The 16,189-nt window shown below is 30.9% G+C and overlaps 1 protein-coding gene across 1 annotated transcript; it reads left to right on the forward strand.

Annotated features, from left to right (window-relative positions):
• The first annotated feature begins 4,058 nt into the window (after positions 1-4,058).
• On the forward strand, positions 4,059-11,632 carry LOC123228850. The gene is made up of 13 exons (XM_044654325.1): positions 4,059-4,341; positions 4,435-4,500; positions 5,033-5,098; positions 5,236-5,311; positions 5,730-5,807; positions 6,644-6,741; positions 7,351-7,424; positions 7,995-8,082; positions 8,190-8,347; positions 8,575-8,617; positions 9,844-9,909; positions 10,564-10,641; positions 11,059-11,632. Exons 1-13 carry the CDS (start codon positions 4,237-4,239, stop codon positions 11,176-11,178), a joined length of 1,116 nt encoding a protein of 371 aa, XP_044510260.1. The 5' UTR covers positions 4,059-4,236; the 3' UTR covers positions 11,179-11,632.
• The last annotated feature ends 4,557 nt before the right edge of the window (positions 11,633-16,189 follow it).

Consider the following 16,189-nt stretch of genomic DNA (forward strand, 5'->3'; position numbering starts at 1 on the left):
TTTCTATATGTGCATTTACTAAATGGACTGTTATGAAAAGCTTTCCGAAAATGGTACTATTGCGGATGCGTACATGAAGCTTCTCGTTGACCACATAAGAAATAATTGGTGTTGTTTCCCTTTTTCATGCACATAATTACATATGAATTGTAAGATTGACACCCTTGGTTCCCCCATACCAACGCTTGCATAAAACATTTCATAAGTATCTAGTTATAATCCTTTTACTTTCACATGGATTCGTGAATTAGAAATTATACAGTAGTGACTTTAAACCTAGGCCAAAGATCATACAACATTACCCATTTTCATAATCTATGTCACATTTATACTTTTTTTAATTAAGAAAATTTAATCATTTTCCTTTAAAATTAATAATTTTTTTTAATTAAATTATTGAACTGCTAGTTCATGAACCGACAGTTAAAATAAAGAAAAACTTGAATCAAACTATCAAAATCAAATTCTGATTCCGATTCAAACCGATTCTGGCATAGATGTTAGTAGTTTCTAAATTTTACAGGTGATATGTAATTTTGTTAAACCTTGGTGTAGTCCTAGCCACGAGTTGGTTTGACCCATGAACCAGACCAGAACCGACCCATGTAAAAAGGGAACTGGAACTTTCAGAATCAATCTAAATTAGAATCAGCGTCAGATTCGACGGTTTAATTCAGATTTTCCTTTTTTGAATTGTTGATTTATGAACTGGCAGCTCAATAATTTAATTAAAAAATTTATTAATTTTAAATAAAAATAATTAAAATTCATTTAATTAAAAAAAGTATAAATTTGTAGGGGACTATAACAGTCCCTACAAATTTTGCAAAGGCTCGTTAGGTTTATTAATTTTTTTATTTTTTATATAAAATTTTACTTATAAATACTCATTCAATCATTCAACTTTCTCATTTATTTATTTTTATTTCTCATTTTTTCAATTATCAATACTCTCTCAATCTTTCAATCAAATTCTCTCAAATTCTTTTTTTATTTTTAAATAAAATCAATTCCAATTTTAAATCCTATAATTTAATTATTATTATCTTTCTATTATACAATTTCATAATTAATTATAAAATTTGTCTTTATAATTAATTTTATTTATTATTTACTATTATTATTTTTCTTATTATCTTTCATAATTAATTATATAATTAATTTTATTTATTATAAAAAAATAACAAGTAATGAAAATTCTTCACGTAATAAAAGATTTGGTCAATATTCATATACATCAAATGTGTGTGAAAATCAATTTGTAGAAAATTTTTCAACACAAGAAATTGAAAGTTAATATGTGGAGGTGGAGCAACAACAACAAGAAGTGAAGATTGAACAACAACCACAAAAATTTTTTATCTCTGATATTTTCAAAATTCATTTTAAAAAATATAAAAAGAAAAAGATAATTTTGAAGTTATTTACAATTATTGTAAACAAGTTTATAAATTCAAACAAGGAGGTGAATATGGAATATTCAAAAGGCACTTTGAGTCGAAGCATCCGAAAAAAATTAGGCAAAATGGAGGTCAGACACAAATAATTGAGTATGGTTTTCCACATAAATCTCTATTTATTTATAATTATAATAAAAGTAAAGAATAATTTACAAAAATGATAGCAATAGATCGCTTAGTATTTAGTTTTGATAAAAATTTAGATTTTAGTAATTAGTGTAAAACCGTATTAAATACTGCATATAAAACTATTCTTATAAACACATTAAAAATATCATTATTAGTTTTATATAAAAACAAAAAAAAAATAATTCAGTTATTTACAAATTCAGATAGACGTGTATCTATATGTAGTAATATTTGGAATAATCATTGACAAGTTCACTTTTATATGAGTATAACTTGGATAGATAATAATTTTCAATTACAAAAAAGAATTTACCATACAGGGTGTTTGATGATCGACATACGTCGGATAATATCTATAGAATAATTAAAAGAATATAAATTAATTTTTAAAAAAATTTCAGTTTCATTTGATAATGCAACTATAAATATGATCTTGATTATTGATTTAACAAAAATTTGTAACCCAATTTAGGTAGTAGATTTTTTTATATTAGATGTGTATGCATATGTTAAATTTATATGTACAAGATAATTTAAGATATTTTAATAATTTTATTAGTTCAATAAAAATAACAATTTTATTTTTATGAATATATCCCAAAACAATAAAAGAATGGGGTAAATTTTTATAAAATATATAACAAAAAACCAAAAAAATTTCCTAAAGATATGTCAACTCGTTGGAATTCAATATATAAATTACTTAATGAGTTTTTTGATTATAGGGAATTATTGTGCACATTTATTTCACAAAATGTGTCACAAGTTATGCTATATCTCTAATATTGAGATATTTGTAAGACAATTTTAGAAGTTTAAAGAAATTTTAATAATGCAATTTTTATTTTGAGTAAGGTTTATTCTTCTATTTCTCATTTATTTTTAAATAAAGTCCTTAATGTTATTGCGGCTTTACAAAAGACCAAAAAAGATGTTATTTTAAATGAAACAATTTTTTTAATATAAACAAAATGGTTAAATTCTTATAAAGAAATTCCAGAAAATTTTCTTGTTGCTTTTTTTTTTTTTAAATTCTAGATTTTACATATTATTTAACATTATATTATAAATGCATGCAATTAGATGATGGTGATGAAGTTAATATTCAATTAACTATAGTTATCATTATGAATTTAATTAAACAAATTTATGCTGAATATTCATTAGTTTATAATAACCAAAATGGTTCTTTCTTTTTACCACCTATTGCCTCATCACAAACAAAAAATATTAGTTATGGTGATCGTATTATAATGCAAAGAGGTGAAAGACCAAGAGAAATATTAAACGTCACCTCAGAGCTTGAAATTTATTGAACCATTACTTTTAAGTTTGATGATAACAATATAGGTAAAAACTTTTCAATTTTAGAATAGTGAGTTGTATGCATCAATCTTTCCAACATTAGTAACTATTACTAAACAAGTCCTAATAGCCTCGATATTAATTGTCATAGTGGAACAAACTTTTAATCAAGGGGACAATATATCGGGCAAGAGGCGATCAAATTTGACTCTCCAATCTATTAAAACCCAAGTATGTGTGGATGATTGGATAAACACTGAATTACGCCAATAAGATATAAAAGTGGACTTCAATGAAAAACACTTTGGTTTAACTATAGATAATTCGATGACGAGAACTAGTAGTCAAGAAAGCAAAGACGAGTGATAAGATAAGGGAGTATCTCTAGCTATTTGGTACACGAAGATAAAATAATTACGTAGATTTTAATTCTTCTAAACCCTAAAAGGATACGTAGAAAATTTAATTGAAAAATTAAGTCAAAGTTTTTTTAAAATTTTTAATTATTATAATTATTACTTAAAAAATAAATAAGGGACATAAATCGGAATCGGTAGTTCAATGTTGATTTTGAGCCAGTTACGAACTGATTTGTCATAGTTTAGTTTAAAGTTTTTATTTTTTTTTATTGTGAATTAGTGGCTCCAAATTGAACCGTTGGTTCATGAACCATGGCAGGGCTACCTTGGTGAAGAATAGTAATTTACTTTTATTTAAAAATGATTGTTAATTACCTAAAAATCTATCACCTATCTTTTGTATTTCAGTCTATAAATTTTTTCTTTGACTTATGTCAACTTTTTTATATGCACATAATTTTTACATATAATCTTATACATAAATAACTATATTATTATATAATTAGATAGTTGATAATTAAAAATAAAATAATATTTAATTATATAATAATATATTATTATTTATATATAAAATTATATACACAGTATTATTATAATTTTATTAGACATTATCCGCTAAATTAATCCAATCCCATCTCAAAAGTTAGAATAAAATATGAGTAATGTTATATGTATAAATACTTTTATAATTTTATATTTAAATAATAATTTATTATATTATAATTAAATAATTTTAAATTAAAAATAAAATAATATTTATTCAGGTATAAAATCATAATCACTCTTTCTTTGTGTAGTTTTATCCTTAAAATTTCTTAAACACAAAACCCTTCTACTAAATCATTTCTAAACATACAGAAAACCCTTTATCATCTTTCCCTCCATCCCTACCCGACCAAAACCCTCCCTGCATTACTTTCAATCACCTCAAACCAACCAAACAAACAAAATTCCCGCCAAAACGAGCGACCAAGCGTCCAGCAATGGCGTCCCTGGAGGTCAAGAATCTGAGAAAGGCAGTGGTGCCATCAACTCTAATAGACTATCCATCTCCTGGAAATATCCAGTCAACTCGTCTCGCTCTTCATGTATCTCTCTCTCGCTTTATTTATTTCTTTATTTTTCTTCTTTGGCTTCTATTTTTCATATTCGGTTTCTTTTTATTTTTCTTTTCTGGTCAGGTTAATGAGGACGCCTCTTCGTGCTTGGTTTACATTGCCTCTGGCTGCCACATCTACAAAGTCCAGGTAATTTCGTTTCTGTAAGTGTTTAATTGTTCAGATTATGATTTTCAGTTTAGCTTAATTTGATAGAAATGTTTTGCTTAGCTAATTTGTAAATCTTGCTTCTGTTTGTGTGGACTGTGGATTTTGGAATTTCTAGATTGTTCTAACGCCAAAATCTGTTTTCAGTTTTTGTTGTTGTTTGTTTGCAGTTTGAGAGTTTGACGATAAGCTCTCTCTATTTTTTTTTTTTTTTTTTAAATTTATCTATAATGTGAAAATGTGCAATGTAGCTTTCCTTCTTGTTTTATGAATTCAAAAGTGATGTGTGCTCGTAATTTCACAGTTTTTTTTTTTTTTTTTTAACTAAAAGACATGGTTAATAGTCTAACAAATAAGAGTTTATGTTTAAATCTCTATTTATATAAGATTATAAGTTAACGCTTATAGGAGCCACAGCAAAATGAAGCCAATTTCTTAGTCCTAGAACAAGCGAAATCATTTGTTGTTAATGTCTGTTTAAGCAATTAATTTGGATTCTTTTTCCTTCTTGTAGATTATGATGGAAGATTCCTTGGTCAATAAAGGGAAAGAGAGTCTGCTGATCCCTGAACAGACACAAGTATTTCAATTCCTGACTTTATTGTCTATTTGGGAGTTTTCTTCTTATATGAGATTAAGAGGAATTCATGTCATTTTTTTCTCTATTGAGTTCTGCATTGACCCCATCAGCATTTTCCTCTGACTTTTTTTTCCAAGGCTATGGATGCTTCATTACTTAAACGATGTCCTCATCGTTCAGAAATTCAGAGTATTGTGCTTGCGGAAACTGATAGTAAGTAACTTGTGTATTCTTGGAGTGGAATGCTACATTTTTGGTTCATCATATCTTCTTGAAGATAGTATTAGATGATGTTTAAGTTTAAAAGAGATAAATGAATAAATTTTAATTCAAATTTCTTAAGACTTTGTATCTAATAACAGGAATTATGTAGTCAACTTAGTACTGAAAGAAAATTATTGTATTTTTCAACTTTTTAATTTGAATGAAATGATAGTTAAAGGACTTAAACATGTGAGAGTTTTGAATATGTTGGACAACAACAGGCTCTAATGTAATGGATTTTTTTTAATTATTTTCTAGTTCATGGGACTTGTGTGTATTTACACCAAAGTATAAGGAAGTCAGTGAAATTCCCCCTATTGTTCTTGCATAGTTAAATTGTTAATTACAGCAACTCATATCTGTGTAGGTAATGGTTACTTTGTGTTGGGAAGTGTGGATTCTTATGGTCACTTCATTGTATCAAAACTGGATACTAGTGGTAAAGGTACATTCCTTATATTTATTGTTCACTATCTTTGTATAGATTGTTATAAGGATTGGATTGTAAACCTGTATTACATATTTCTATTCTGAAACAGTGTAAACAGGAAGCCATCCTTCTTTGTAAATTTGTTTAAAGGCATGGAATTATTCAGCCTATGTTACTAGTCTTTATTTTTTTTCTTATACTTCTCATAAATTGAGTATTCAGTATGCTGTATGCATGCAGGCATTGCCTAAACCCAAAAGAGAGAATTTATACCACCCTTTTCTTTTTGGCGGGTTCAGGCATTTTTATTGCAGTCACTGATAAGATCCATAATATCTTTACAATTCTCTTTTGGCTAAATGTTTAAATCCAGCCACCACTCTTTGCTCCCTCATCTCTATGAAGTCTGAACCATTGTCATAATGGAAATATTAGCATTCACTCAATTATTGTAATTAGAAGCAAAGTAGGATCCTTCTGATTCTGGGCTTTCTTAATTGGTTTGTTTCAGCAGTAATTTGCCATTGGTGGTCTGTAACTATATTTTCTATTGAATTTTATTCTTATTGTCCTGCAATGTTCTGCAGTTCTTGTTCCACCTTTCTGGGTTTGCTAAGTGCAACTTTTTTTTTGTGTATTTGTCCCTGATTTAATACTCATACAATCTTTTCCTGAATGATTGTTGCATGATTTGACTTGGTCTGAGGGATATATGATACACATTTTATTTGTTGCATGAAAGTGTTATAGCTGTGTTTCATCCATTAAATTCCTAGCAGCTTCTGCTTAATTTCTATTGGGTTTCCTATTAATGTAATGTCTTATCAAAATTTTCCTTTGAAAATTTTCAGATGTTGACAGGCTTACCTATTCAGTATTGCCTCAGGATTGTGGTGTAGGAGAAGGCAGCTGGGCGGGGCTATGCTTCAGTCCAAGCCAATGGTCCATGGTACCTAGTCTCTTTATTGAAAATGTTATATGTTTGGTCATGTTATAGATGGGTCAGTTAGCAGGAAAAAAAATTGGTGAATCTAATACTGTAGAATCTTGAAGACTATAGTTTTCACACTGTTTCTCTGATCTACTGGCTGAAATGTCATGGCATTATGTTTTCACTGTGTTTGGTAAGTCAGTGTGCATGTTGAAACATCCTACAACCTGTGGGTATATAACTTACTAACTGATTGAAGTTATCATTTCAAAAATCTGTAACATTAGTTTGTAGAGCATCTGTGGTACTTCCCAGAATTAATGTGTTGTACTTTCTTGTTGCAATTTAAAGAGAATTAGAGGTAGATCTTTTGGCCAAGACAACTAAATATTATTTATCTACAAGTCACTGAGCAGTGTGAATTTATGCAACTTGTTTTGCTCACGGCAATTTTTTCGAGGGGACGAAAGATAAATGTCTTTCTCTTCTCCTTTTGTTTTCTGCGCATTTCTCTTGTGTGTATTTAAGTCATTTAAAATTTTAAATGTATTTTTTTCTTTTTATCTGGACTAAACTCTTTTGTAACTCAATTATGTTTCCTTTTCACTAATTAGTTTCTCATTCTAGGCAGCTGTTGCACGTTGCTTTAGCAAAAGCATTGATGTTTATGATCAAGATATCCACCTGAGGACTTTACGCACGTAAGTTTCATGTATGATGGTTGATACTCTTTTTCCGCTTGTTACTTTGAATAGTCGTCACAGTCTGTAATATTGTGTATGTTTGTATGATCTCCATTTATCACTATGCTGGTATTGATATCACCTGGAGGAAATGAAGCGTGAAAATATGTTGAATTTATGAACTTGCTTGATTATTTTTCAAATTTGATGTTCACACTTCAGATAGAGATGTGTAATATAGAATCTCGTGATTGGGGATGGTATGATTGTGATGCAGATCTATGGATTCAGTTTAAATTTAATTTTGGATGTATATGTGGTATATATTAGTGACTCTGTATTGAATGCTTCACTGCCTATTTTTAATTGCTACTGTATGACTATAAGACTAGAGCAATTAGTTTTTGGGCTTTGTCTATTCCCTGGCATTTTAGTAGGTTACTTTTACTATTATATTATATTCCTTTTAGAATATTCTGTTAATATGAATCCTTGACATTTTCTTGTTGTTCAGGCAATTTGTTTGACTTTGGTTACCTAATTGTGGTTATATTTTCATGGATTTCTTTTCATATAACTATGTTTCAGACTCTGGTATCCATCTTCATTGAGCTTCATGCAGAATTTAAGTAATGAAAATGGAAGTTCTATATTAGCTGTCACAGAAGGCTGCCAGGTAAATTTTGTGCTGTTGTATATTTGAATGTCTTAAGTGTATTGATGAGTTAGATCTCTGTACTTTACATGCTTGCTTTTCTGCTTCAACTTTTGGAATTACTACAGCTGACTTTATGGGACTTGAGAATGAAAGAAAATGGTGGTTGTCTACGTCGAATTTGCAGCTCTGTTGGTGATAACTTATATGCTGTTTGTGGTTCTCCAACTGGTAATGTTGCAGTGGCAGGAGCTGACCGTACTGTGACAATTTATGATCCTCGCAGGTTTGTCATAATTGATCTGAACAATGCACAAGATACATTCTAATCGTTGTGGTTTTTTTTTTAATTTATTTTGTTCTAGAATATGCATGACTGAGTAGTTCATCCTCCCTTTAGAATGGTATTTTAATTTTCGTGTCCATTTGTTAGCATAGAAGTGAGAATGGGGGTGTCAAAAGCATCATCTTGAACAGAATTAACTCTTAATTTTTATATTGTCTTGTATGTAGATGGTCGGCACTATCAAGATGGGTTCACTGTTCAAAATATGAGGTCAGTTAATAGATATAATGACTCTCTTATCCGTTCCTGTCATTATTTTGGGCCCTTTTCAAATTAGTCTATTCCATTATTCAGATTTAGGTGTTACAGCAATTAATTTATACTGACCTTCTGGCCTCTTCGACTGCTGCAATTTAAGAATTTTGTAGTAAAAAATATACTTCTTTCTAGGGCTGGATTCGAGCCGAGCCAGCTCGGGCTCGAGCTCGGCTCGGCTCGGTTCGAGCCCGAAACGAGCCGGGCTCAGCTCGGCTCGATCGAGCTCGAGCCGAGCCCGAGCTGGCTCGGGTTGGCTCGGTATATTTTTTTAAAAATTTTTTTATACAAAACGGCGTCGTTTTGATTTTTATATATATACAAAACGGTGTCGTTTTGATATAAAAAACGAGCCGAGCCGAGCCGTTACCGAGCCGAACTGAAAACGAGCCGAACTCGAGCCGGCCCTCAAAAAGCCGAGCCGAGCCCGAGCTGGCTGCGAGCCGAGCTCGGCTCGGCTCGAATCCAGCCCTACTTCTTTCCCACTACGAATATGCCAGGCCTTTGGAGTCAACCTAGCCTAATGATGCTCCATCTATCATTAAATCTTAACCAGCCTCCATTAGAACCCCTTTAATCCACAACCTGCCGGTTATTATTATATGTTTCTTTTATCACCTATAAAGGTGATCATAATAACATATTTATAAGGTCTGGTCCAATTGTAGCATTCTTTACAGTAAAAGCTGAGCAGGATTATTATTTTGGACTATATTCTGCAAAGTTGTGTTACATTGTTGACTTGGTTTTTTATTATGTCTTATATTCTTCAAATATAGTCAACACTTTACTTTGCAGATGATTTTTGCCTCAGCTAAGTGAGACTAGTTATTTTTAGTTCCTGAATGTCTACTGAAGTTACCAAGGTTCCGAAAATTTTGTTATGTGTTGAGGCTGTGGATTTGTTGGTGGAACACTCTTATAAAGATTATATGAACTAGGATATAAGCTTGTGTGATGAGAGAATAATACCCATGAGGCTTCTAACTTCAGGGAAACACAAAATCTAAAAAGAATTTAATGTGATGGACATGCATTTCCTTTCAATAAGTAACTTATATTTTGCTACATTTATGTTAAATGAATTTTTCACTGTTTTGTTCAAACTTATTAAGCTTGTGGATTGGCTGTTGGGACACATTGTCGCCACCCAAGATAACTTTTCTTTCTTGGTATTTCAGATAACAGGACTTGCTTTTTCATCAATCAACTCTGATTACATCTATGTGCAAGGGGTTGATTATGAGGTGATTACTTTTGAATATTTGGTGCACTGGTCCTTTTCCTCTTAATTATTGCTTTTTCTTGATGCTTGAAACTAGATGTTGTAGTCACTCCACCTTTTGATCACTTAACTTAATCATCCTGAACCACATTAATATATTTCGAAACATGCTTCAATTAATTTTTCTCTTCTGGTTAAAGGAGAAAATGAATCTCCATGTGCTAACTAGCTTTAATTCCATTCCTGATTTCAGATTGCTGCTTAGATAATTATTTAATTTGGCCTTTATCATTACAAATTGCACTGGATATGAATGATTCTTATTTGGTAGTAAATAAACTTATGTAAAAGGAAATATTTTAGCATAGCCCCAAAAGATAAGATGGGAGTCAGTGGACCACATGCTGTTATGTATGTTCACAAAATTGTGCTGTGGAATGGCATGATTCACTTTCACATGTGCTTGGCTGTTACCATAATAGCATGAGAAACAGCTTACTTGATGCTAAATATTAATTATACCACCTTCATGTGATAGTTAAACTGCTGAAGTTGAGTATTTTGTGGTGTTAATCTGCAATATACGCAAAATGTTGATCATCTTTCTTAGTAGTTTACAATTTGTAAGAGTTTCCTTTTGTTCTCTGCTGTTTTGATATATAATGTATATTTACAGGTCTTCTGTGGGCAGTGGAAAGGAAGCAGTAAGGTATTTTCATTTAGAGGAGACTCAAACTGGCTTGGATTCAGTAAGGTATTATATTCTTCTTAATTATGTGTCAGCAGCTATGGACTATCTCACCATCATCCATGTGAATACTGACACGATTCTCTTGTAGGCTTAAATAGTTTTCTAGGTCCAATAAGGTCCAGGGCTAACTTTTTCTGTTTGAAGTTGAACCCTGGATATTCGGTTGTGAAGAAAAGCAATAATATATGTTTGCTTTGAAAGTTTTTCATTTTGTTCATGAATAGGTTTGATTTTTTGTAGCTGTATGGTAACCTGTACAATACTTTAGACAAGTAGAGTTGTAAAACATATAATTTAGTGGTGACATTCAATCAGTTATGAATCTGCAGCTATTTATTCTGTATGATGAGAACTTTTTGTGGTGTTAATAGATGAGAAATGATGGTAATCTCCTGTTTTTCATGTGAATTTGTGGTGCAGTGCTCTGACAGGGATGTATTGGGTGGATGGTCTGATTCAGGCAGCATTTTCGTGGTTGATGTTGGAGCTAAAGAGAGTGATATAAACTTGTTGAAAGGTCGCATTAGCCAATGTCCCTAGTGGTGGTTCAGCTATCCTCTCATCTTTGAAGTTACTTTTTAGTTACACGTCAAAGAATTTGGGTAAATCAGAACCATTGACCTCAATATTTGGTAGCAGTCATTTCAGCGAATCCACACATGCTCCAGTCAAGCAGTCAATTCATTGAGACAAAATGCATTCCGCAAGGTAAATGAATGGATTTTTATATTCCTGTGCACAAAATTACATATATATGAAGCATGATTTCAGTTTTGACTGTCCGCCAAAAGTCGATGTATTGGAAATTACGTTTAGTGTTACGTATTTGTCAAGCATAGTCGCCTTCAGCAATGTTGACTGGGATTCTCGAGTCGTTAAGACCAAACTATTGAGAAGAAGAAAAGTAAGTGAGATGTGATTGGATTCTCTGATTCTAGACTACTCGATGTTTGCAATATTTATAATATGCTTTTACCGATATGATTTTCTCTAACTATCAAATACTTTTTTGAGTTGGTCCATAAGTTTCGGCCATTAATATTGCTATCATAATCATTCAATCGACAGAAATCCTTTGCTGCCTGGAGAAATTTATGGCTTTTTTCGGCTTCTCTAAGACAGTTTATTCCCAGTTTAACTTTCACGTGGCCTTCTTTAATGCCGCCGAGGATCCTGGAGATTCTTTTTCTTTATCTTTTCACTCAAACTTTATCCTTTTTGCCCTGGGCGAATAAAAAAATGTGAAAACCACCCCCCACTACAACTTGTTAGTTTGAATGGTGGTTGAATGATTCCAAAACTTTATCTGTTATCTCCCTAACCCTCCTTTTTTAGTATTATAATCAACTCAACAATCTTTTTGAGCTGCAAATTTCTGTGGGTTTAAGTAAATAAGCATGGAGAGAGAAACTTGTGGTTGTTTGTGGTCATTGTTTTGAGTTATTCGGTTGAAATTGATGGATTCTTTCATAGTCAAGGTGGCGAGAGATTATAGACTAGAGCCTGCTTGTGTTGTCTGGTTGGGGAGCTTTGTGGGGTTTTTGATAGTATTTGGGCATGTCACGAGAAACAAGAGTTAGGGTCCCATCTTTGAGATCATCACTTAAAGCAACAATCTACCGACTGCTAGCTATTTCCATTGATGTATCAATCTTGTGACAATAAATTAAGACCTAATTTCTTCTAGTGATATTACGAGTAAATGAACATGTTCAATGTGAGCTTCAATAATTATAAAAACCCATTTGGATAATGTTTATCAGATTTTTCATTTCAACAATAATGTAGTAGGACCAAAGAATCAATTATTGTGCCTAATAGTTCATTGATTATTATATTCATGAGTCTTCTTATGTCATATATGCTGCCTAACCTAAGCCTGGTAGAAACGTGCTTGAAGTCAAGCTTTTGTTATGGAAAAACAAAGTGGAGAAGAAAAAGAAGACAACTTCATCTATGCAATAAGATAAGTCCTGTCCTTTCAATATCAAATGGTGGCATAGGCCCACCATAGATTTTGATCACAATTATTTGACCATTCAATAAGAAGGCAGACACGTCCCAGTCGCAAGCTTCTCCAAGGCTGGCCAAAAATGCCAAAAACAAATTAATCTCTAAGTGGCTGGAAGGTATGCTCTATCTATCAAATTATTTTACTTTATCATAGATTAGAAATAAATAAACTTACATCTAGCTTTTGAAAATAGTATACTTCTCTTTTTCTTGAACATGTGTTAAATTTGATGGCAGCTTTTGTTGCACTGAATATGCATTTTCTGGCGAGAGTTTTGGTTACTTGCTACTTAAGCTAAGAACAAGAAATCCCAAATCTTATTGATCGTTCAAAAATTAAATAATAATGTTATCGTCCCCATGTCATTAAGTGACTGACCCCATTCTTTATTTGTATGCATAAACAGTGAATTAATTTTACCACCCAAGGTTTGGTGGAAAAACAATTTTCGTCTGTTGAATGCATTAACCATATTTTCCAAAGAAAAAAAAAACTAGGTTTGTAAAAAAAAAAATTATGATAAAAGAGAAAAAAGTGTTATTTTGCTTTCATTGACTAGTGACCAAAATCGCATCGGATAGAATAATCACAAAACCAAAATTACAATGACTTAACTGTGATATAATAACCGATAGAAATTATCATTTCACTTCATTTTTTTAATTCTTTTACTTTACATCCCGGTTCTCTCTATTTTTTTCAACTTTTTGCAATGTCATGTATCTTTCTTTTTTAACCAACTTTGTTAGTGTTTTCATGTTGGTGAAATCAATGGTGGTAAATCACGTTAGTTGTTAGATGGTGAGGAGATATTGATTTGACTTGGAAAAAGGAAAGAAACTCAAGGCATTTAACATCCCAAAACCATTACCACCACTTGTTGTTACCATTGCCAAACCAAACCCTTTACAATTTACTCCACAAAAGTCAACAACTTAACACCATTACCACAATTTTTACTACAATCATTGAATCAAATTTTTGCAATTCACTTTCACAAAACTTAACAACCTAAAACCATTACCACTATCTGCCATCATCGTTGCTAAATTGAATCCCTTATAATTTGCTCTCATGAAACCTAAAAACTCAAAACCATTACCACCATCAACCATTGTCGTCGTTAAATTTAATCCCATATAATCCACTCCCATGAAACTCAAAAACCCAAAACCATTCCCAACACCTATTGTTGTTATCTTTGAACCAAATCTCCTACAATCTACTACCATGAAACTAAACAACTGAAAGCCATTACCACCACAAAACAATCTCAACAACCCAAAAACCATTACTGCCATAAAACCATCTCAACAAGTCATAACCACCATTGTGAAGGAAAGAGAAAGAGGTGGTAGAGGAGAGAAGAGGAAGGAGAAGAATTGGTAGAAGACGAAAGAGGAGGAGGAAGGTGAAAAAGAAGAGAAAGCGTCCAAGGGTTAGTTTGAGTGGAAAAATGCAAGGGTACCCAAGCAAAAGGAGATAAGTTTAAAATTTGTTGGAGATATATCAAAATCAAATTATTGATTCAACTAATATAATAGTTGTGAGATCAATGATTAGATTTAAAATTTTTTCTATTTGTTGTGATTAGTTCAAGTTCGAAGGGATGATCTAATTCGAGTAATAGTTCTTTGTTAAAAAAACAAAGAATAAAAGAATATAATATTTATTTACTTTTTAGATATAACTGTTTTTGTATGAAGTAAAATGCATCATAATCCTTATAAATTAATCATCACTAAAATCTATCATATGAGACTTTAACAAAACATCTCTCTCTTTTTATGATAAAATCATGTATGTTTTAAATACTCCAAATATTATAGAATTTTAGAATGTAGTTTTGATAAAATAATTCAAAGATGAAATCAAATACCAATAAAACTATACCCATTTTAAGTACACATATACTCAATCACGTGATAATATATGTAAGTGTGTATTATTTTATGTATGTATGGTTGAGCCTAAGTCGTAGGGTTTCACAAGTTTGATAGATATTTGAATTCAGGTCATCTGACTTAAAGTTTTAATGTTTCACTAGATTTGTTAACCCTTGAAGTCAAATATGCGTAATATTACTCATCAAATAATAGCTTTAAGTATTGAGTAATACTATGTGTATTTATTTTAGGTATATAATTAAGTGTATATAAATATATGTTATTTATAATTGAGTGTTATTTTATTTTTAATTTAAAATTATCTGATCATATGATGATACATATAAGTGTGTATATATTTGTTTATCTAAAATGAATACTCATAATTTTATTGTTACGCATTATGATCTCGACCTTATTCTAAATTAAGAGTAAAATAAATTACTTAAAAGAGATGTGATCCTAGATTCATTCATTAAATGTCAATGCAATGTGAAAAATTCGGTTGAATCTTCTAGCCATTACTTCTGGATATTCTCAACACCCAACTTTTAAGACCCATTTGTATTAGACTTGTCTCGGCATAAATTGGCCATTTTATGAATTGAGCAGGTGCATATTCAACAATTCTTTGACCAAATCAAGTTGCCTCCAGAGGCCAAATATTGTACTGACGATTTCAACAAACCAAAAACAAGAGTTACGGAAAAAAAAATAAACATGGGTACAGATTCTTCAGAAAATCTCTTAAATGTTGAAGCCCTGGACCCTTTTTTTTGTCTCTCCTCAAGAAAAAAATAATATTAAAAAATAATTTATGTAAAATAATTATATCGGGAAAATCACATTCTGCTCGCGTGCGTCATTTGTTTTTTTGATTAAGACGGAATCCCTCCTGAGTCTCTGAAACATGCATACGTGGCGATGCTATGTTGGAAGTTGTCCTAATCATAGTTGGCTTTTCAAGATAACTTTAAAAATTTATTAAAAAATAGGTTAAACATCCTTTTAATCAAGATTAAGATTCTTATTTGCCATATATCTCTATCATTTTAAAATGTATAAAAATACTATTTCCTTTATTTTGTGATAAATAATATTATTCAATCAGCATTAAATTATTGAAATCATTACGTCAAATTAAAAAAAAAAAAAACTATATTAGAAGATGACAATTCCATAATTTAGACTTGTCCATTGCATATTACTTAAAGGCATTTCAATATATTTTCTTAATAAATAAATTTTTTATTATTATTATTGATGTGTCCCATATGGTCAACTTGTCAAAATCTATAGTTTCTAGATAATTTTATTATTATTGTTTTATCAATTTAAATTGACAACTTCCATTTTCAGTTATGCGTAAAATGATTTTTTTTTTAGAAATTTAATTAAATTATCAATTTTAAAACTTATTTATTTAAAAAAATAACCATAACTATATATATTCCTACCGAATTTTGTGGATAAATTGGAAAGAAGATAGGGATAATACTGTGGTGTTATTAGGGGTAATATCGTCAATACGAGGTGTGTTCTTCCAGAAGAAATAATATAAAGAAAAGAACAAGTCACTCCCCTGCAAATGAAGACTCGGCTGGAGCTGCCGCATGTCGTAAACCTCCGGAATGACGTGGCAGTTGTCAGT

The sequence above is a fragment of the Mangifera indica genome, chromosome 11 (assembly GCF_011075055.1).
Source record: "Mangifera indica cultivar Alphonso chromosome 11, CATAS_Mindica_2.1, whole genome shotgun sequence".
Classification (NCBI taxonomy): Eukaryota; Viridiplantae; Streptophyta; class Magnoliopsida; order Sapindales; family Anacardiaceae; genus Mangifera; species Mangifera indica.

Coding starts and splice junctions, on each gene's coding strand:
- LOC123228850 (XM_044654325.1), top strand. CDS start 4,237: ATGGCGTCCCTGGAGGTCAAGAATCTGAGAAAGGCAGTGGTGCCATCA. Junction 5,099..5,235: donor TGATCCCTGAACAGACACAA/GTATTTCAATTC, acceptor TTTTTTTCCAAG/GCTATGGATGCTTCATTACT. Junction 5,808..6,643: donor ACTGGATACTAGTGGTAAAG/GTACATTCCTTA, acceptor GAAAATTTTCAG/ATGTTGACAGGCTTACCTAT.